The sequence below is a fragment of the Anolis sagrei genome, chromosome 5 (genome assembly GCF_037176765.1).
Source record: "Anolis sagrei isolate rAnoSag1 chromosome 5, rAnoSag1.mat, whole genome shotgun sequence".
Classification (NCBI taxonomy): Eukaryota; Metazoa; Chordata; class Lepidosauria; order Squamata; family Dactyloidae; genus Anolis; species Anolis sagrei.
In genome coordinates, this window is record NC_090025.1 from 141,331,416 (window position 1) to 141,352,099 (window position 20,684).

The 20,684-nt window shown below is 43.7% G+C and overlaps 1 protein-coding gene across 2 annotated transcripts in view; it reads left to right on the forward strand.

Annotated features, from left to right (window-relative positions):
• RASSF3 (Ras association domain family member 3) overlaps window positions 1-20,684 on the forward strand; it is a 77,125-nt gene that overhangs the window by 36,478 nt on the left and 19,963 nt on the right. Inside the window, exon 1 of one of the 2 annotated variants that reach the window (XM_060777525.2) lies at window positions 5,114-5,399. The exons of the other annotated variant lie outside the window; for it this stretch is intronic. Within the exon in view, the coding sequence (XP_060633508.2) occupies window positions 5,271-5,399 (129 nt within the window). The 5' untranslated portion in view covers window positions 5,114-5,270. Of the gene's footprint in view, window positions 1-5,113; window positions 5,400-20,684 lie in introns of those variants that run through there. 2 annotated transcript variants of the gene reach the window in all.

Consider the following 20,684-nt stretch of genomic DNA (forward strand, 5'->3'; position numbering starts at 1 on the left):
GACATGGCAATTAAAGTGGTGTCGAACTACACTGATTCTACAGTGCAGATGAGTTTATTTATTTTGTATCAAAAGCATTGCATAAATAAGTATTAAACTGATAAAGCACAAGCTGCTAAATAATTTTAGATCAGAAATGGGCAACAGCGACCACATTGTCTGAAGCTTTAAACAGATCTTACACTGTGCATGAGGCAGGGAATTGTGGTCAAGTGTATAGATGCTGTGTTGTTTGTTCTGCTCCACAGTTGCGCAAGGTGGAGGATTCTTCTAGGTAGTGCCATTTTGCCAGCTTGTCTTTGGATCTGCCCACTCCAGTTCTGAGTTTGTTCAGGGATTTCCAAGTTGCCCATTTTTGGTTTGCCCCTGGAGGCAGACCCTTGGGGGGGGCGGGGCATCTATTTGGGGTTTTCTGGTTTAGCTGCCCAGAGGGATACTCTTGCTGTTGCTGGGGGAACATTTCATTGAATCATAGAATCATAGAGTTGGAAGAGACCTCATGGGCCATCCAGTCCAACCCCCTGCCAAGAAGCAGGAAAATTGTATTCAAAGCACCCCCAACAGATGGCCATCTAGCCTCTGTTTGAAAGCTTCCAATGAAAGAGTGTCTACCGCACTCCGGGGCAGAGAGTTCCACTGCTGAACAGCTCTCATAGTCAGGAGATATTGAGGATGGGAACAGTGTTTGAGCTCTTGACTTTCCCGAGTAACTTTGAATTTCCTGTTCGTTTCACTCTAAGTCAGATTCACCCATATCCAAAGGAAGGCAAAGGCAACCCCCCACTTTGAGCAAACCTTGCCAAGAAACCCATGTGATAGGTTTGCCATAGGGTTGCCATAAGACAGAAATGTCTTAAAATCACACAATAACAAAGTTACACTGAAACATCACCTATTTTGAATTTGTGTCATTTGAGGAGAAGTTTGCTTATTTCACAATATTAGTGGCCCAATCTTTGGATTATATTTTCTCATCAGTAATCTTAGTGTGTAACTCCCTAGTGTGTCCCACTCCATACCATGTAGCAGACTATACCACCACATTGTATCTGAAATACCAGACAAATGGACAAAATCCCCATAATAAAAAAAACTTAAGCAGAAGTGAAAAACAAGTAAATGCTTGTAGCAAGCTACTGCAGACCATGTGATTTGACGCATCATTATAATTTGGTATTAATTGCCGCTTTGACAGAGTACATGTGCATTAGAAGGTTAAAAATAAAAGTCAGCAGAGTTTTAGCCTTGTGTGTATATTGATCTAGTACATGCAAGCTGAGGCTGGACTTGTAAAAATGTTTTATGACTATTTCTAACCACAGTGATGGATTTTTTTTTTAAAAAAAAGTAAAATATTTTTGCTGAAACACTGCAGGAATGTTTTTGTAAATAGTCATTTTGGTGCCGTCCTTTCTTATGGTGTCACCTGATGCTGTCCTCTCCTGTAGTGATGCCACCGGCATGACCCTAATGATTAAAAACTGTATAAACAAAATATTTAGCTATCCATTCATTTCCAAAGGTTTTATTTTTTTAAGTCTTCATTGTGATATCCTGCTCTAGCTACACTATGTCAGGATTAGTGTGGGTCTACTGCAGGAGCCCCCGGTGGTGCAGTGGGTTAAAGTGCTGAGCTGCTGAGCTTGTTGACTGCAAGGTCACAGGTTCGATTCTGAGGAGCGGCGTGAGCTTCCGCTGTCAGCCCCAGCTTCTAGCAGTTCAAAAACATGCAAATATGAGTAGATTAATAAGTACCGCTCCGGCGGGAATGTAATGGCGTTCCATGCAGTCAATGCCGGCCACATGACCTTGGAGATGTCTACAGACAACGCTGGCTCTTCGGCTTAGAAATGAAGATGAGCACCACACCCTAGAGTCGGACACGACTGGACTTAATGTCAGGGGGAAACCTTTACCTAACCTTTACTGCACTAAAAATTAAGCATGATCCATAGTGTGATCTTTTGCAGATTTATGCACATGGAATGCATGGATTCAATGGGCCCAAAACTGGGAGAATAATTTAAAATTCCTGTGACATCTCCTACCATAATTGTGGCATCCGGGGTGCAGCTACACTGTACAGTTAAAAAGCAGTTTGGCACCACTTTGGCACCCTCTGTCAGCTCCCTATGCGGGGACATGAGAGAAGCCTCCCACAAGGATGGTAAAACATCAAACATCCGGGCATCCCCTGAGCAACATCTTTGCAGTTGGTCAATTCTCTCACACCAGTAGTGACTTGCAGTTTCTCAAGTTGCTCCTGATACAGAAAACACACACACACACACACTTTAATTGCCTGTGGAACGGGGTTATTTTTAGATCGGTGAGGCACCAGCACTCTTTGGCAGAGAAGGCTGAAGACCTTGTAAAACAATAACTCCAATGAGTCCATAAGACTAAGCCAGAGTAGTTAAAGTGGTGTCAAACCGCATTAGCTCTACTTCATGTCCCATTTTCTGTGGAATTAAGGGTTGGAAATCTGTGGTGTGTTTTTAATAGTCGCAGGTCCTTCTGTTCTGCTAGACCTGAGATTTATAAGAAGCCTTAAGAAAAGCTCTTTTGGAAAGCAAGCTGTGTTGTATCATGAGCCTGAGCTATTTTGGAAGCGGCCTTTTACAATGGGGGACCGTTGCCAAGCCCTGCGTCCTGTCGCTTCCAGTGCTTTTGCGTGTGTCCTATTTTGTTTACATTGCAAAAGCCCGGCCTCTCTTGAGGCGGATGTTAGATCATCGCCCAGCCAGGGCCCTGGGCTCACCCTTTGGCCAGCGAGGAGGAGCAGCACAAGGTGTTCCCAAGGCAGAAATACGCCATTTGGGAGGAGTTTGGAGAAACCAAAGGTGTGTCTGCACTGTAGAATCATTGCAGTTGGACAACACTTTCACTGCCCGGGCTCAATACTATGGAATGTATCCTGAAAATGTAGCTTGGTACAACTGGCACTCTTTGACAGAGAGAAGGCTAAAGATCTTGCAAAACCACCACTCCGATGATTCCATAGCATCAAGCTATGGCAGGTGAAGCGGTGTCAAACTGCATTCATTCTACAGTGCAGATCACTGATTCCCAAACTCTTGTCTTCAAAAGTACGGGACTGTAGCTCCCAGAAATCCCAAATCATTGGCTAAGGCATGTTGAGAGTTGGAAGTCCAAAAATCACCAGGACGACTAGAGTTTGGAATCCGTGGTCTACACACACTGTAGAATTAATGCAGTTTGAGACTACCGTCTTGGCTCAATGTTATCTAATCCTGGGAGTTGTAGTTTTGCAAGGACTGTAGTATTCCCTGCTAAAGAATGCTTCACCAAACTGCAACTTCCAGGATACCATAGGCTTGAGCCATGGTACTTAAACATCAACTGCCATGGCTCAAGGCTATGGGATCCTGGGATTTGTAGTTTGCCAAGACACTGTCACTCTTGGGCAGAGAAGAGTAAGGACCTTAGAAAACTACAGCTCCCAGGATCACATAGATCATTGAGCTATGGCAGTTAAAGTGGTGTCAGATTGTTTTCATTCTACTACCGTGTATTGATGTACACCACAATGCATGGAAAGTGAAGGTCACATCCACACTATAGAATGAATGCATTTTGATACCAGCCTGGCTGGATACTATGGAATCCTGAGAGTTGTGGTTTGCCAGAGAAGGCTACAAGTACCTTGTAATGGAGGCACAACTCTTTTAGTAACACTACAACTTAGAATCAGTAGAGTTCCAACAGATCTTTAACTGCCATGGAGCAATGCTATGGACTCCTGGGAGATGTAGTTTTACAAGGTCTCTAGTCTTCCTTGCTAAACAATGCTTCACCAAACCACAGAGAAGGATTAGGACTTTGTAAAACTACAACTGCCATGGCTCAATGCTATGGAGTCCTGGGAGGTGTAGTTTTACAAGGCCCTTCACCTTCTCTTGGTGCATCTACGCTGTAGAATAAATGCAGTTTTGACACCACTTTAGCTGCCAAGTTTCAGCAGGCCTTCAACTCACTGCCACGGCTCAATGCTATGGAGTCCTGGGAGTTGTAGTTTTACAAGACCCCTAGTTTTCCTTGCTAAAGAATGCTTCCCCAAACAACAGAGAGGGCTAAGGACCTTGTAAAACTACAACTCGGAATCAGTACTGTATTCAACAGGCCTTGAACTGCCATGGCCCAATGCTATGGAGTCCTGGGAGTTGTAGCTTTACAAGGCTTCCAGTCTTCCTTGCTAAAGAATGCTTCAGAGAAGACTAAGGACCTTGTAAAACTACATCTTCAGAAGCAGTACTGTATTCAAGAGGCCTTGAACTGCCCTGGCTCAATGCTATGGAGTCCCGGGAGTTGTAGTTTTACAAAGCCTCTAGTTTTCCTTGCTAAGGAGTGCTTCACCAAACTACAGAGAAGGATAAGGACCTTCTGAAACTACAACTGCCATAACTCAATGCTACGGAGTCCTGGGAGTTGTAGTTTTACAAGGCCTCTGGTCTTCCTTGCTAAAGAATGCTTCAGAGAAGGCTAAGGACCTTGTAAAACTACAATTCAGAACCAGTACGGTGTTGAACAGCCCTTCTGTTGCCATGACTCAATGCTATGGAGTCCTGGGAGTTGTAGTTTTACAAGGCCTCTGGTCTTCCTTGCTAAAGAATGCTTCAGAGAAGGCTAAGGACCTTGTAAAACGACAACTTCAGAATGAGTACAGTGTTGAACAGGGCTTGAACTGCCATAGGCCAATGCTGTGGAGTCCTGGGAGTTGTAGTTTTACAAGGCCTCTAGTCTTCCTTACTAAAGAATGCTTCTGAGAAGGCTAAGGACCTTGTAAAACTACAATTCAGAACCAGTACAGTGTTGAACAGCCCTTCAGTTGCCATGACTCAATGCTATGGAGTCCTGGGAGTTGTAGCTTTGCAAGACCCCTGGGTTTCCTTGGTAAACAATGCTTCCCCAAAGGACAGAGAGAGCTAAGGAAGTTGTAAAAGTACAACTCAGAATCAGTAGTGTTGAACAACCCATGAACTGTCAGGGCTGAATGCTATGGAGTCTTGGGAGTTGTAGTTTAGCCTTAATTCATTCTCCGGCGTAGGCGGAGCGCCAAGGGTCCGTCCCCGGCCTCCTTGGGGAGGCGGAGCCACGGAGGGGCCGTCCGAGAGGCGAAGCATCCGAGGGAGCAGGCTGGCCTTGGCGCCGGCTGGAGCCCCGGGCGGCGGGGGAGGGACTCTGCCTTCTTCCCGGCGCTCCATGTGGCGCCCGAGGCGGGAAGGGAGCCCTCCTCCTCCTCCCCCTCCATGACCGGGACGAGCAGCATGAGCAGCGGCTACAGCAGCTGGGAAGAGTCCGAGTCGGAGGAGTTCTTCTTCACCGCCCGCACCTCCTTCTTCAGGGCCGCCCCCAGCAAAGCCAAGCCCAGCGCGCCAGTGAGTCAGTGGGTCTGGAGTCCGGGATGGCTTTGGGTTCGCTTTCGAGGGGGAAAAGAGGGTTGGGGACCCCCTTTTGGGGCCGTTTCCATTGGCCCTATGCCTTCCCTGGGGTCCCGCGTTAACGCGGGACCCCAGGGAAGGCATGGGGCCAATGGAAACGGCCCCAAAAAGGGAGTCTCCAAAGTTGTCCCTACATTCAAACGTGCACGAGTTGCATGCGCGCGCAGAGAGTCCCATTTCCCTTGGAGGCTGAGGGCCAACCCATGGGTTTCACAGGCTTTGCAATTTCACCCATTATACTTTGTTTTCATAGGTTAGGTAATTTGTAAATACTATTTATTAGGGAGAGGGGGGAAAAATCAATGTTTGGTTTTGGATTTTGTGAGTGATCCCATTAGGATGTGGGTAAACTACAACTCCCACCATCATTTTGTTATTTCTGGATGTGAGAGCCATCCTGAAAAATGCAAACAAACATGGATGGTTAAAGCGCTGAGCTGCTAAACCTGCTGACCAAAAGGTCGGCGGTTCAAATACGGGGAGCAGGGTGAGCTCCTGCTGTTAGCCCCAGCTAGGCTCTCTGGATGTGGAAGCCATCCTGAAAAATATAAACAAACATGGATGGTTAGAGCTGCTGAACTTGCTGACCGAAAGGTCGGTGGTTTGAATCCGGGGACTGGGGTGTGTTCCCATTGTCAACCCCAGCTTCTGTCTACCTAGCAGTTCGAAAACATGCAAATGTGAGTAGTTCAATAGGTAACACTCCAGTGGGAAGGTGATGGCACGCCATGCAGTCATGCTGGCCACATGATCTTAGAGGTGTATATGGACAATGCCGGCTCTTTGGCTTAGAAATGGAGATGAGCACCAACCCCCAGGAGTTGGACACGGCTGGACTTAATGTCAGGGGAAAAACTTATGGATGGATAGATAGATGAATGGATGGCTGCATACATACATGCTTATTTTGACATTTATTATATACACTAGCTTGGGTACCCGGCGTTGCGAGGGGGTTTCAGAGGGGTCGGCAAAGACGATCAGAAAGGGGTTCTTTGATTGTATGTGAACTATAAATCCCAGCAACTACAACTCCCAAATGTCAAGGTCTATTTTCCCACAAACTTCACCAGTGTTCACATTTGGGCATATTGAGTGTTCGTGCCAAGTTTGGTTCAGATCCATCCTTGTTTGAGCCGGCAGTGCTGTCTGGATATAGGTGAACTACAACTCCAAAATTCAAGGTCAATGCCCACCAAACCCTTCCAGTATTTTCTGTTGGTCATGGGAGTTCTGTGTGTCAAGTTTGGTTCAATTCCATCGTTAGTGGAGTTTGGAATGCTCTTTGATTGTAGGTAAACTATAAATCCTAGCAACTACAACTCCCAAAAGACAAAATCAATACTCCGCCCCTCCCCAAACCCCACCAGTATTCAAATGTGGGCGTATTGGGTCTTTGTGCCAAATTTGGTCTAGTGAATGAAAATACATCCTGAGTATCAGATATTTACATTACAATTCATACCAGTAGCAAAATTACAGTTATGAAGTAGCAACAAAAATAATGTTATGGTTGAGGATCACCGCAACCTGAGGAATTGTATTAAGGAGTCACAGCATTAGGAAGGTTGAGAAGCACTGCTCTAGATAGATACATCATCTGTGGGGTTCAGGATGAATTACAACTCCCACCATGGTGGGTCAGTCCTCTCCAATCCCTCCAGTACGTTCAGTTGATCATGGGGGTTCAGTGTGTCAAGTTAGGTCCAGGTCCATCATCAGTGGGGTTTAGAGTGCTCTTTGATTGCATGTGAACTATAAATCCCAGTACCTACAACTATCAAATGTCAAGGCCAATTCTCCTCAAAACCCACTAGTATTCAAATTTTGGCATATTGGGTATGCATGCCAAATTTGGTGTAGATTCATTGTTGTTTGTGTTCATAGTGCTCTCTGGATGTAGGTGAACTATAATTCCTATAAATCAAGGTGCATTTTCCCCAAAACCCTCTTGTATTTTTTTTTTGTTGGTCATAGGGGTTCTGTGTGCCAAGTGGGGTCCAGAGCCATCGTTGGTGGGGTACAGAGTGCTCTTTGATTGCAGGTGAACTATAAATCCCAGTACCTACAATGGCTATAAATCAAAATGAATTCCCCCCAAACCTCCCCAGTATGATTCTTAGGTCATGGGGGTTCTGTGTGCCAAATGTGGTCCAGGTCCATTGTCAGTGGAGGCCACAGTGCTCTGACTTGATGCAGGGTGAACTACAACTTCCACTATGTGGAGTCAATTCCCCAAACTCCTCCAGTATGTTTAGTTGCTGATTAGTTCTGCTCTGTTTGATGTGCAGAGTTGAAAAGAGTAGGAAAGGATTAAGAGAAAGTGGGCGGGATTATGCAAATTCCACAACAATTCAGAGCGTAAGAAACACTGGGATGTCTGTGGTGGAGGAAATAGATACAACCTAGGATGAAATTGTCCCCGAATGAAAGCTTTGCGTGGGTGGTGGGCAGTAGTGTTTGGGGAGGACATTGGCAGAGGTTGTGCTACATGTTCACGGTGCTCACTATAACCTGAAATTGGAGGGAGGGCTTTTGGTGCCTCCTCAGCATTGTGGGTTAAAGCTGTTTGTGGAAGTGGGAGCCTGTCTGTGGAAGTGGGAACCCCAGCCACACACATAGATACAAATCTTCTACCTATCCATAGCCATAATAAAAGTAAATATGCATGTAGTGCGTATATGTATGTATGTATATATATGTGTGTATCCTACATCACCTGGTATTCCTTGGTAGTTTCCATCCAGTTACTAACCAGGGCTGGCCTTGCTTGGCGTCCAAGATAAGATAGAATCTGGTGCCTTTACGGCATTGAGTTATTTGTACTCCTACAGTTGTCACAAGGAAGGTTTTGGATCCTTGGTTCTGGATTGTTGGGTGGAAGACTCCTCCTCAAATTGGGACCAACACATAGCTGTCTAAATTTGGTTGCTCATGTGTTACTCCTGAAACCGCATGGTCTTTCACGCTTTGGGATTTCTGGGAAAGCACATAATTGGAACGGATGCCTATCATGCAGGGCCTTGCTCCGGGACGCAACAGGGCACAGTTATTTAATTTTCAAGAAGACAATACCTTATTTTTCCCTCTTCCTATCTAAAGAAGTTTTCATGGCTTTGGTTTGTACAGTGTCAAACTGTTGGGAGGTAGAAATTGCAGATATAGCTATCACTAAAGCAATCTATGTATGTATGTATGTATGTATGTATGTAGGCATGGCACAAGTAGCTCCACTCCATTTTTGAAGGATATTGTAAATACTTTATGCACATAGTGCCTCTCATGACAATATTCTGTCTTCCAAAGCTTTTCAGCTAACAGGTGTTGTTTTTAAAAGGCTTTTACCTCATGCTTGTGCTGGCAGGACTGAAGACGAACAGGTTGTAGGTTCAAATCCGAGGAGAGCTCCCTCTATCAGCTCCAGCTCTCCATGCGGGGAAATGAGAGAAGCCTGGTAAAACATCAAAACATCTGGGCATCCCCTGGGCAACGTCCTTGCAGACGGCCAATTCTCTCACACCAGAAGCGACTCGCAGTTTCTCAAGTCGCTCCTGACACGACAAAACAAAAAAAACCCTCATACTTCCTGAATTGAATTTTTGTATGTGTCAGGAGCGACTTGAGAAACTGCAAGTCACTTCTGATGTGAGAGAATTGACTGCCTGCAGGACGTTGCCTAGGGGACGCCTGGGTGTTTGATGTTTTACTATCCTTGTGGGAGGCTTCTCTCATATCACTGCATGGGGAGCTAGAGCTGTCAGAGGGAGCTCAATCCACTTCAAACTGCTGATCTGTCAGTCAGCAGACCTGCTGGCACAAGGGTTAACTTAATGTGCCATCGAGTTGCATGCTAAAGATCAAACGCACATGTTTCTTGCTAGTATACACACATGTGAGGCTTAAGGACTTCAAAATGTAATACTAGTTGTGTGGATAATTGCTTCTGATGTGGTCTGTTAACATTCAAATTGCACTTCATTACAACTTTTAGAGGCTTTTTGGCATCATGTTCAAATACCCTTTGCCTCTTCCCCAAAATTGTTAAATTAATTGTTAGTAAGCCACATAAGGGGCCATGGTGGTGCAACGGGTTAAACTGCTAAGCTGCAGAACTTGCTGATCGGAAGGTTGGAGGTTCAAATCCACAGGACAGGGTGAGCTCCTGTTGACAGCCCCAGCTTCTGCCAGTCTAGCAGTTCGAAAACATGCAAATGTGAATAGATCAATAGGTACCGCTTATGCAGGAAGGTAACGGTGCTCCATGTAGTCATGTTGGCCACATGACCATGGAGGCATCAATGGACAACATTGGCTCTACGGCTTAGAAATGGAGATGAGCACCACTACAAGATTCGGACTCGACTTAACTTAATGTCAGGGGGAAATCTTTACCTTTACCTAAGATAGCCACTTAAAAGTCAGTAATCAATTATGATATAAACCATGGCTATTTGCCTGTACTGTTAGTATACTTTTTGCTCTTGGGCTGTGGATTTCTTAAAACAGCTAAAGTTGTTGTAGCCAGGTATAACTGGATGTGGTCTTCTTTGATCTAACAGATGCATCTATTGAGTTAAAGGACAAAATGTTCAAACTTTAAGGTAGTGAAATAATAATAGAAAAATCTCATGTACCGACATGGTCTTAAACATGTGGGGGGGGGGGGGGAAGTTTCAGAGTGATAGCAGTAGTTATGTACTGAGATTATCTTCTGCTCCTTGTGTGTGCTTTTTTAATGTTCATGGATTGTAGTAGTTGCTAGGAGATGGCGTGTAGGCAACAAGTTTCAGCATTCCTCATGATCTCAACAGCTCATAGTTTGGCCTCCACGCCTTGGCACTGATGATGAAATGTAGCTGGTGATAAAAGTGGGCAGGAATGGAGAGATAAGGGCCACGAGCAATACATTTTATTTCCCTTGTATATAGTACATGTCAGTGGTGTTTATAGCATTTTACAAGGAAATAGTATAACAGAGGTTGTGCGAGCAATCTGGATCAAGAGGAGAAAGCCAATAGGAGAGCAAGGTGTGTGTATGTGGGAGAATTAAAATGAAACACAAGAATAGCAAGGGATGAAGACAAATAAAGCTACAAATATTTAGTAAAGGTAAAGGTTTCCCCTGACATTAAGTCTGGTCATGTCCAAATCTGGGAGGAGGTGCTCATCTCCGTTTCTAAGCCAAAGAGCAGGCGCTGTGCGTAGACACCTCCAAAGCCATGCAGCCAGCATGACTGCATGGAACGCTATTACCTTCCTGCAGAAGCGGTACCTATTTATCTACTCACATTTGCATGTTTTCGAACTGCTTGGCAGAAGCTGGGGCTAACAGCAGGAGATCACCTCACTCCCCGGATTCGAACCTACGATCTTTCGGTCAGGAAGTTCAACAGCTCAGCAGTTTAACCTGCTGTGCCACTAGGGGTCCCACAGACATACAATAAGCAGTACAAACCCCCTAATTCTACAAATTCAGGATTCATTTCAGGCCTCCAAATCTAGCCTTAATTTGCAGCCAGGAGTTTAGGATAAGATGTCAGTATGGTTGATAATACATTTTAAAGGTTAAATACTTAAATATAAACTTTAACTGTATTATCATTTTTTTTCCGCTACTATCATTTCACATTATTTTATATTATTGAGTTATGTTATACATTAAGTCCAGTCGTGTCCAACTCTGGGGGGTGGTGCTCATCTCCATTTCTAAGCCGACGAGCCAGCATTGTATGTAGACACCTCCAAGGTCATGGGGCCAGCATGACTGCATGGAGAGCTGTTACCTTCCCTCAGAAGCGGTACATATTGATCTACTTAAATTTGCATGTTTTTGAAGTGCTAGGTTGGCAGAAGCTGGGGCTAACAGCAGGAGCTCATCCTGCTCCCCAAATTTGAACTGCTAACCTTTAGGTCAGCAAGTTCAGCAGCTCAGCGGTTTAACCCGCTGTGTCACCGGGGGCAAATACAATATTTAGACTCACATTATGTTGTGAAAGAGAAGTAAATGAGTTGCTGAACCACAAGTCCCATTGCTGGCCACCATTATTTGTGCTTGCTAGGATTGCGGGGTGTTGTGATCCAACAACTTTTGGAAGGCCTGATATTCCCAGTCGATGAGTGATATTGACAATGGTTTTACAGAGAGAAGCAATAGGGATGTGAATTGTGGGTTTGCTTATGTATTTGAAGCATGTTTACCCTGTTCTTAAACCAAATGGGGACCAAACCATCTTATAAACAAATAGGTTTGATAGTCCCTGTCCCCAGATTTACAATGTAAATATTGGTGTTCAGGGAGAAAAGGGTTGGGGACTGACCTGAAAGGGGTAAAGGTTGTTGCTCCATGCAGATGTTCTTGACGTATCTAAGATTTGGGAAGGCAAGGGAGGATCGCTGTATCCAATTAAAACAGATTCTTTGAGTAGCTGTGGATGGTGCAGCTTGAGGACAAAGATCAGGGACTGTGTTATATGAGAGACAAGAAGGGCAAAGGACTGTGGAAGAACAAGGTTGTAATTTGAAAAGAGAGGACGAAGTGTCTGTGAGCAGTGAGGAGAACATTTTGTTACTAGCGACACAAAATAATGGCACGAGAAGAAGTGATGCCACATGTTTCCACTTCAAGCTCTCGGTGTAATGTGAGAGGAAGAGACAGGAAAAACTTTACCCAACATTAGTTATGTCTTCGTCCAAAAATCAGACCCATTCATTTTTAATGTTTCTTTGGAGTTGGCATTAGATGAAATCCATGTCTCAAATCAATGAAACACATATTATGGAGAGATTCCATCACACAAAATGCAGAAGCCTTTATTAGTTTACTATTGCTTCACTACAGTGTTTTGAGCATTCTGCTTACTTTTATTGGACTCCTTACTTAAAATCTTCAAAATAATAACATAACTGAATAAAATAATGTGAAATGGTAGTAGCAGAAAAATATAATAAGACAGTTAAAGTTTGTATCTTAAGTATTTACCCTTTAAAATGTATTATTAACCATACTGACATCTTATCTTAAACTCCTGACTGCAAATTAAGGTTAGACTTAACCTATGTTCTAAAACTCTTCTTTGGAGACCTGAAATGAACACTAAATTTATAGAATTAGGGGGTTGTACTGTATTTATGTGGGCCCCCTGTGGCACAGTGGGCTAAACCGCTGAGCTGCTGAACTTGCTGACCGAAAGGTCACCGGTTCAAATCTGGGGAGAAGGGCTAGCTCTCGCTGTTAGCCCCAGGTTTTGCCAAGCAGTTTAAAAACATGCAATTGTGAGTAGATCAATAGGGACCGCTTCTGTGGGAAGGTAACAGCGCTCCATGCAGTCATGCTGGCCACATGGCTTTGGAGGTGTCTACGGACAACACCGGCTCTTCGGCTTAGAAATGGAGATGAGCACCTCCTCCCAGAGTCAGATAAGACTAGACTTATAGTAACCGTTACCTTATTATAGTTATGAAGTTGTCCTAAAGTCTGAAACATTTGCACAAATGGACTATGTTGTTTGGGAGCTGGGATCTATTGAAGTCCTAGGCTGAAATGCAGAAGTTTTTAAGTACATACGTTGAAATGAGCAGGCTGTTTCGAGAATAGGGCTGGAAGTTGTGTTATTGTCTAGATGCCTGGAAGCATACACAGGTTGTGTTGGGCCATAGACCCCAGCAATCCTAGACCAACACAGCCAATGACAGGGAACACTGGGAGCTGTCACCCAACATAGTTTAGACTGAGGGTAGCATGATATTTGAAAGTTGTATACCAGGATATTTGAAGGTTATGCTATCTTACTAAAATAATATGTACATACGGATGCATATGTTATGATATAGCTCTGTGGTTCCCAATCCTTTTTTGACCAGGGACCACTCTCCAATATTAGTACCAAAAGGGTTACAAATCAGTTTTTGGTCAACTTTAGATTCGGTTTGGTTATTTGTGGCACTGATTCAGAAAATTGCTTTGAATAGACCACATCAGCTCTAGTTTCTGATACAGAACATTTGCCGTCCAGTAGTCGCCATCTGCTTGCCCACAGAAAACCATCTATATATATAAATTTGTTAGGGGCATCCAACGAGGAAACAAAACTCAAAAACCCCCCAACGAAACTTAACCAAAATTCCCATGCCCATAACACAACCCACAAGGTACAAACATATCTACTCAAAATGAAAAACAACACAACAACACACTCACAAAACGGCAAAACAACAAAACTCAAAAATCCCCCAACGAAACTTAACCAAAATCCCCGTGCCCATCACACAACCCACAAGGTACAAACATATCTACTCAAAATGAAAAACAACACAACAACACACTCACAAAACGGCAAAACAACAAAACTCAAAAATCCCCCAATGAAACTTAACTAAAATCCCCGTGCCCATAACACAACCCACAAGGTACAAACATATCTACTCAAAATGAAAAACAACACAACAACACACTCACAAAACGGCAAAACAACAAAACTCAAAAATCCCCCAATGAAACTTAACTAAAATCCCCGTGCCCATAACACAACCCACAAGGTACAAACATATCTACTCAAAATGAAAAACAACACAACAACACACTCACAAAACGGCAAAACAACAAAACTCAAAAATCCCCCAACGAAACTTAACCAAAATCCCCGTGCCCATAACACAACCCACAAGGTACAAACATACCTACTCAAAATGAAAAACAACACAACAACACACTCACAAAACGGCAAAACAACAAAACTCAAAAATCCCCCAACGAAACTTAACCAAAATCCCCGTGCCCATAACACAACCCAAAAGGTACAAACATATCTACTCAAAATGAAAAACAACACAACAACACACTCACAAAACGGCAAAACAACAAAACTCAAAAATCCCCCAACGAAACTTAACCAAAATCCCCGTGCCCATAACACAACCCACAAGGTACAAACATACCTACTCAAAATGAAAAACAACACAACAACACACTCACAAAACGGCAAAACAACATAACTCAAAAATCCCCCAACGAAACTTAACCAAAATCCCCGTGCCCATAACACAACCCACAAGGTACAAACATATCTACTCAAAATGAAAAACAACACAACAACACACTCACAAAACGGCAAAACAACAAAACTCAAAAATCTCCCAACGAAACTTAACTAAAAGCCCCGTGCCCATAACACAACCCACAAGGTACAAACATATCTACTCAAAATGAAAAACAACACAGCAACACACTCACAAAACGGCAAAAGAACAAAACTCAAAAAAACCCCAACGAAACTTAACTAAAATCCCCGTGCCCATAACACAACCCACAAGGTACAAACATATCTACTCAAAATGAAAAACAACACAACAACACACTCATAAAACGGCAAAACAACTGAGCATGCGCATTGGCGCCCAGCTGCAAGTTCCCTGGCGCGCGGACATGGCCTTCCGGCCAACGTTCCCTCTGCGAAAACCATGCCCACTCCAAGCCCCGCCACGCCGCTTCCCGCACACACACACACCCTGCCGCACACACACACGCAACCCCACACTCCATCACTCTCCCCGCCGCCGCACACACACACGCAACCCCACTCCCCCCGCTGCAACACACACACATGCAACCCCACGCTCCATCACTCCCCCCACCGCCGCACACACACGCAACCCCACTCCCCCCGCCGCCGCACACACACACGCAACCCCACTCTCCCCGCCGCCGCACACACACACGCAACCCCACGCTCCATCACTCCCCCCGCCGCCACACACACACACGCAACCCCACGCTCCATCACTCCCCTGCCCCAATCTTACCTCCTTTTACTTCACGCCTCCTCCAAACCCCACCCCGCCCCTTCCCGCCCTGTCAAAATCTAGGAAAGACAGGAAGGAAGGAAAGAAGGAAGAAAGAGAAAGGGAGGTAAAGAAAAAGGGGGAAGGAAGGAAAGTTAGAGGAAGAAGAAAAGGAAAGAAAAGGAAAGATGGAAGGAAAGAAAAGAGAGACAGCAGAAGAGAAAGAAAAAGGGGGAAGGAAGGAAAGAGATAGAGAAAGAAGAGGAGAAGGAAAGATGGGAAGGAAGGAAGGAAGGAAGGAAGGAAGGAAGGAAGGAAGGAAGGAAGGAAGGAAGGAAGGACGGAAGGAGGGAGGGAGGGAGGGAGGGAGGGACGGAAAGAAGGAGAGAAAGAGGGAAGATTGGCCACAGCAACACGTGGCGGGTAAAGGTTGTTATTTCTATTATTATTATTATGCTATGATTCCTCTGAGACCCTTTTAGGGGGAATGGGAGAGGTGTCAGGTCCCGGAGGCAATGCATTGCATTATTGTTATTGTTATGATGGTGGTGAAATAAAAGGAAATAAAAAGTGAAAGAAGGAAGCAAACAGGGAGGGAAGAAAGGCAAAGGAAGGAAGGGGGAGGGAATGAAGGAAAGAGAGAAGGATGAAACCAAGTAGTGAAAGAAGGAAAGAAAGAAAGAGGTAGAGAAGGAAGAAAGGAGAGAAAGGGGGAGGAAAAGGGGGAAGGAATAGGTAGGGACCTCTTTCATAATAGTCCAGATATCTACCTCAACTTTGATAAGTTTTACTATAGGCCACAGCAACGCGTGGCAGGGCACAGCTAGTATGTAATAAACCTCTAAGAGGGTTTCATGAGATTAGTCACTCATTGCAAAGGTGTAGTAATAATGGTGAGGCTGCGGACCATATTTTAGTTCTTGCGGGCCACTGGTGGTCCATGGACCATAGATGGACTAATGTATTCTAAATCTTTTTAATGATAGTTGTAGACTAAAGTAACAGCAATTAGTGTACATTTCCTCTGATTTTCCCACTCAAGGTGCACCTGCACTGTAGAATTAATGCAGTTTGACATCACTGTAATTGCCATGACTCAATGCTATGTAAAACTACAATTCCCATGATTCCATATCTTGAGCCTTGGGAATTAAAGTGGTTTCAAACTGTATTAATTCTATAATGTAGGTGTACAACAACTCAGTGGCACAGTGGGTTAAACCACTGAGCTGCTGAACTTGCTGACTGAAAGGTTGCAGGTTCAAATTTGGGGAGCGGTGTGAACTCCCACTGTTAGCCCCAACTTGTGCTAACCAAGCAGTTCAAAAACATGCAAATGTGAGTAGATCAATAGGTACCACTCTGATGGGAAGGTAACGGTGCTCCATGCAGTCATGGTGGCCACATGACCTTGGAGATGTCTACGGACAATGCTGGCTCTTTGGCTTAGAAATGGCACCCCCCAGAGTCAGACACGACTGGACTTAATGTCAGGGGAAAACGTTTACCTTTACTTTTAAATATGCCCTCAGTGATTAGAAGACTTGGTTCTCATGTAACCAGACAGACTGGCATTGCATGAATGAGCGAGTGTTATTCTTACATGTTTGTTTCTTCTCATGTAGACTTTCATTTAGGTACTTCCACAGAATCCATAGGATAAAATTGGTAAACCCGGTTGCATAATCCTTCCAGATCATGATGGCTAGGTGAATAAGAGCACAAACTCAATTGCTTCCTTTGGTTGTCACAACAATTCTTTTTCTAAATAGACACCCACCCCCTGCCAAGACTGACATTCTTGTAATTTAATCAGCCTTCATAGACGTATGCTGTCATAAACGTGTTAATCTTCAACTGTCAATAGGCCTTTTCACTAAATTCACCTTTAATGATTGGGCCACCTCAAATTCATGAGGATTTACATTAGTGTTTACAGAAAAACCCTGTTTAGTGCATATACTCTTATTTTGGATTAAAACTGGATTAAATCCATTGTTTTTTCTCTCAATAGACTTAACATAAAGATTGGAAGCTTATTTAAATGTTGTGTGTAAGGGGATAGTGAGGAAGCACGTAGAGTGTTTCCATCCATTGTTGAATTGTGAACCAGGTCAAAGTGTACTTTCTCTGCGTCTCCCTCATTAACTTGGAAAATTGCTCACAAAAGCACACACACTTTCTTTTTGTTGGCTGACTCAAGCTTTTAATTGCACTGTTGTTCAGATGATCTCACATGCAAGATCCACATTCAACAGGTCTGGTGGTTGGCAAACAAACCAGTCACCAGAAATGTCAAAAAAGGAATTCAAAGTCTGTCAAAAAGAACTGGCAGTGGCCTGTGTAGTTAGTTTTAACTTGGCCGCAGTCATGACTACCATTAGCTGAAATACAGCACAATCATTCTGTGTCACCAGGTGAAAAGTGAGCGAGTCATTTGCCTCTGTCCTACCACCCACTTCCTTTTGAGTTGACCAGAAACAGATTTGCATTATGGATGATTTTATGAACAATGTTTCTTAATTTAATACAGCAGATTATAGCTTTTGCATAGAGAGGTACAAATCCTAACTCACAATGTGTTCCTGGTATAGTCTGTGTGCAAGGAGCATGTTGATAATGAGGTCAGAGGAAGCAGCAAATCTCCACCCATCTGCTTGCACTTTACTTCCATTGCCCTGCCCGTTTTGTATTTGTGGAGTTGGCACTGCTGGCTCCTATTTTTCTATGCAGCCAAAGGACTGGATGAATATTGACCACAGCCTTGACAAAACCAATTGGTAAAGTAATAGAAAATAGTGGGACAAATGTAAGAAATGCATTCAGATATTTAATAGTGTAGCTAATAGATATAGGAAAGCACTTTGTAGAAAATATAATGTTGGACAACCATTGTCATGGCTTTTATTAAATAGTCTCATGACTACCTATTACTTGCAGATTACTTACTTACTTAGGCGATGCCTTGTAGCCCGAGGATGATGGTCCCCCAAGTGTAGTGTCTTGGCGGTGGGTCCATAGGTGGCTGTGGAACCCTATTCTTGATTCGCATGTTCTCCCACAATGAGGACATCTGTTTCCAGGTGGAAGGTGGTCCCGGCTTGGATTGACAAGCCTTCCTCCTGGCACGTTTCTCCTTTCCTCCCTCCAATCGTGCCTCTTTGAATTCCGCAGCACTGCTGGTCACAGCTGACCTCCAGTTTAAGCGCTCACGGGCCAGGGCTTCCCAGTTCTCGGTGGCTATGCCACAGTTTTTAAGGGTAGCTTTAAGCTCATCCTTAAATCTCTTTTCCTGTCCACCAACATTATATTTCCTGTTCTTGAGTAGGGAGTATAGAAACTGCTGTATAGTACTATATAGTATAGTACTTGCAGATAATAAAAGGATGGCATAATAAAGGTTCTTCTTTAAACATACTTTGCAGTGGCCTTTTAAAATGTTATTGTATTCTGTTTTGATGTAATTTGTTTATATGTTGAATGTTTGCCATATTTGTTGGAGTTCCTTCAGGGAGATAGTGTGGTCTACAAATAAAGTGTTGTTGTTGTTGTTGTTGTTAATTCTCTCTGTAAGTGCCATGTTGCATCTTCCTAAAATGGTTTAAACCAGTGGTTCTCAACCTGGGGCCCCCAGATGTTTTTGGCCTACAATTCCCAGAAATCCCAGCCAGTCTACCAGCTGTTGAGATTTCTGGGAGTTGAAGGCCAAAAACGTCTGAGGACCCCAGGTTGAGAACCACTGGTTTAGATAGAGTGAGGCTGTAATCCTGCATACACTTATGTGCAAATAAGTCCCATTGAACTCAGTGAGATTTACATCTGAGCAGTTACAAGTGCATAGCAGTTAATCATGTTTTGATAATTGGGAGTAGTGAAGCAAAAGCTATCTTGTTTCATAAAAAACAATTGATTATATTCTTCAGAGCATTGAATTTTTCCACAAGTCTACCTTAAATCACATATAAATTTGGTGTTTATTAACAATTATTATTGTAACAACACCAGGAAGCAGCTTTATAAGCTACTGCATTCCCATTGGAGAGATAACACTTGCTGAATCAGTGGTTTCCTACCTGTGGTCCGTAGACCACCAGTGGTCTGCAAAAACTAAAACATGGTCCGTAGTCTCATCGTTATTACACCATTGCAGTGAGAACAAAATCATCTCATAGTGTCGAGGCAACAGTAATGTGGGGGGGGGGGGGGAGGAGAGGCTGACTACCCATGAAAGGCACGACAACAAGCCTCCTGACTGCTGCTTCTCCTCCCCCTCCCTCCCCCTGAGCAGAGCTGTTCCATGTGGCCCTTGGAAGCAGGGGCATCTTGGTGTCTTCGTTTTTAGGCAAGTTCCTGGGGTTATTTGGGGGAGCTGATCCAGAAAATTGCATTGGAGAGACCACATCAGCTCTAGATTATTAAATATGGTTTTCTGTAGGCGAGCAGATGGTGACTACTGGATGGCATATGTTCTGTATCAGAAACTAGAGCTGATGTGGTCTATCCAATGCAATTTTCTGAATCAGCACCCCCAAATGACCAAACAAAATCTAAAGTTGACCAAAAACTGATTTGTAACCTTTTTGGTACTAATGTTGGAGAGTGATCCCTGGTCAAAGTGGTCCGTGAGAGCTGCCGTGAGAACAAGTGCTTCCCTTGCCGGTAAAGTCAAGTATTAGGATGTTCAGCCAGTTGTGTGATCTGATTAGCTTAACATGCTTAATTCCTTTTCTATATATAAAACTCAAATAGCCTGCAGTTACAAATGTAGAATACAAGGTAATCATATACTTCATTCAGTTACCAACACAAAATCATACAGAATAATCATTCTAAAATGTAAACATAATACTATTAAAACAGTTATACATATTTAAAGTTTAAAAGCCAGTTCCAGTACTATTCCACCAGGCAAAATTTGACTACCAATGGCCAGAATTTCAGAGTGGGCCTAGACAACTATGAGAGGGCTTGGGCTAGGGTGACAAAGTAGCATGGGACCGGGGAAGTGGGTAAAGAGCAGAGCAGGGTCCTAACTGATGGTCAGGGTAGTGCCTGTATGATCCCCATATCCATGGGAGATATTCCTTGACTTCGTATGGATACGTGTTGTAACTGCAGATTATTGGTAAAAAGATGACCTTTGAGATCATAACCTTTTTGAAAAATGGACTCTCCATATCCTTTTTGGAAGCATGACTTTTTGGAACCGAATTCACTACCATTTGGAGAATTATAATCCTTTTGTAAAGTATGATCTTCCTGAGAATAGCTAAAAACTCATTTGAGTGAACCTTCTCTTTAAGTGGTAAATATCAACTCGTATTCATGCAGGGCAACTTAGGTTTCTCAGTTGTTAGACTGATATACCTGATTATCTCTTTGAACTGTTAGGAACAAAGATTATGCCAATGCACAAAATATGTAGCAGATCTTCAAAAGTGTTAT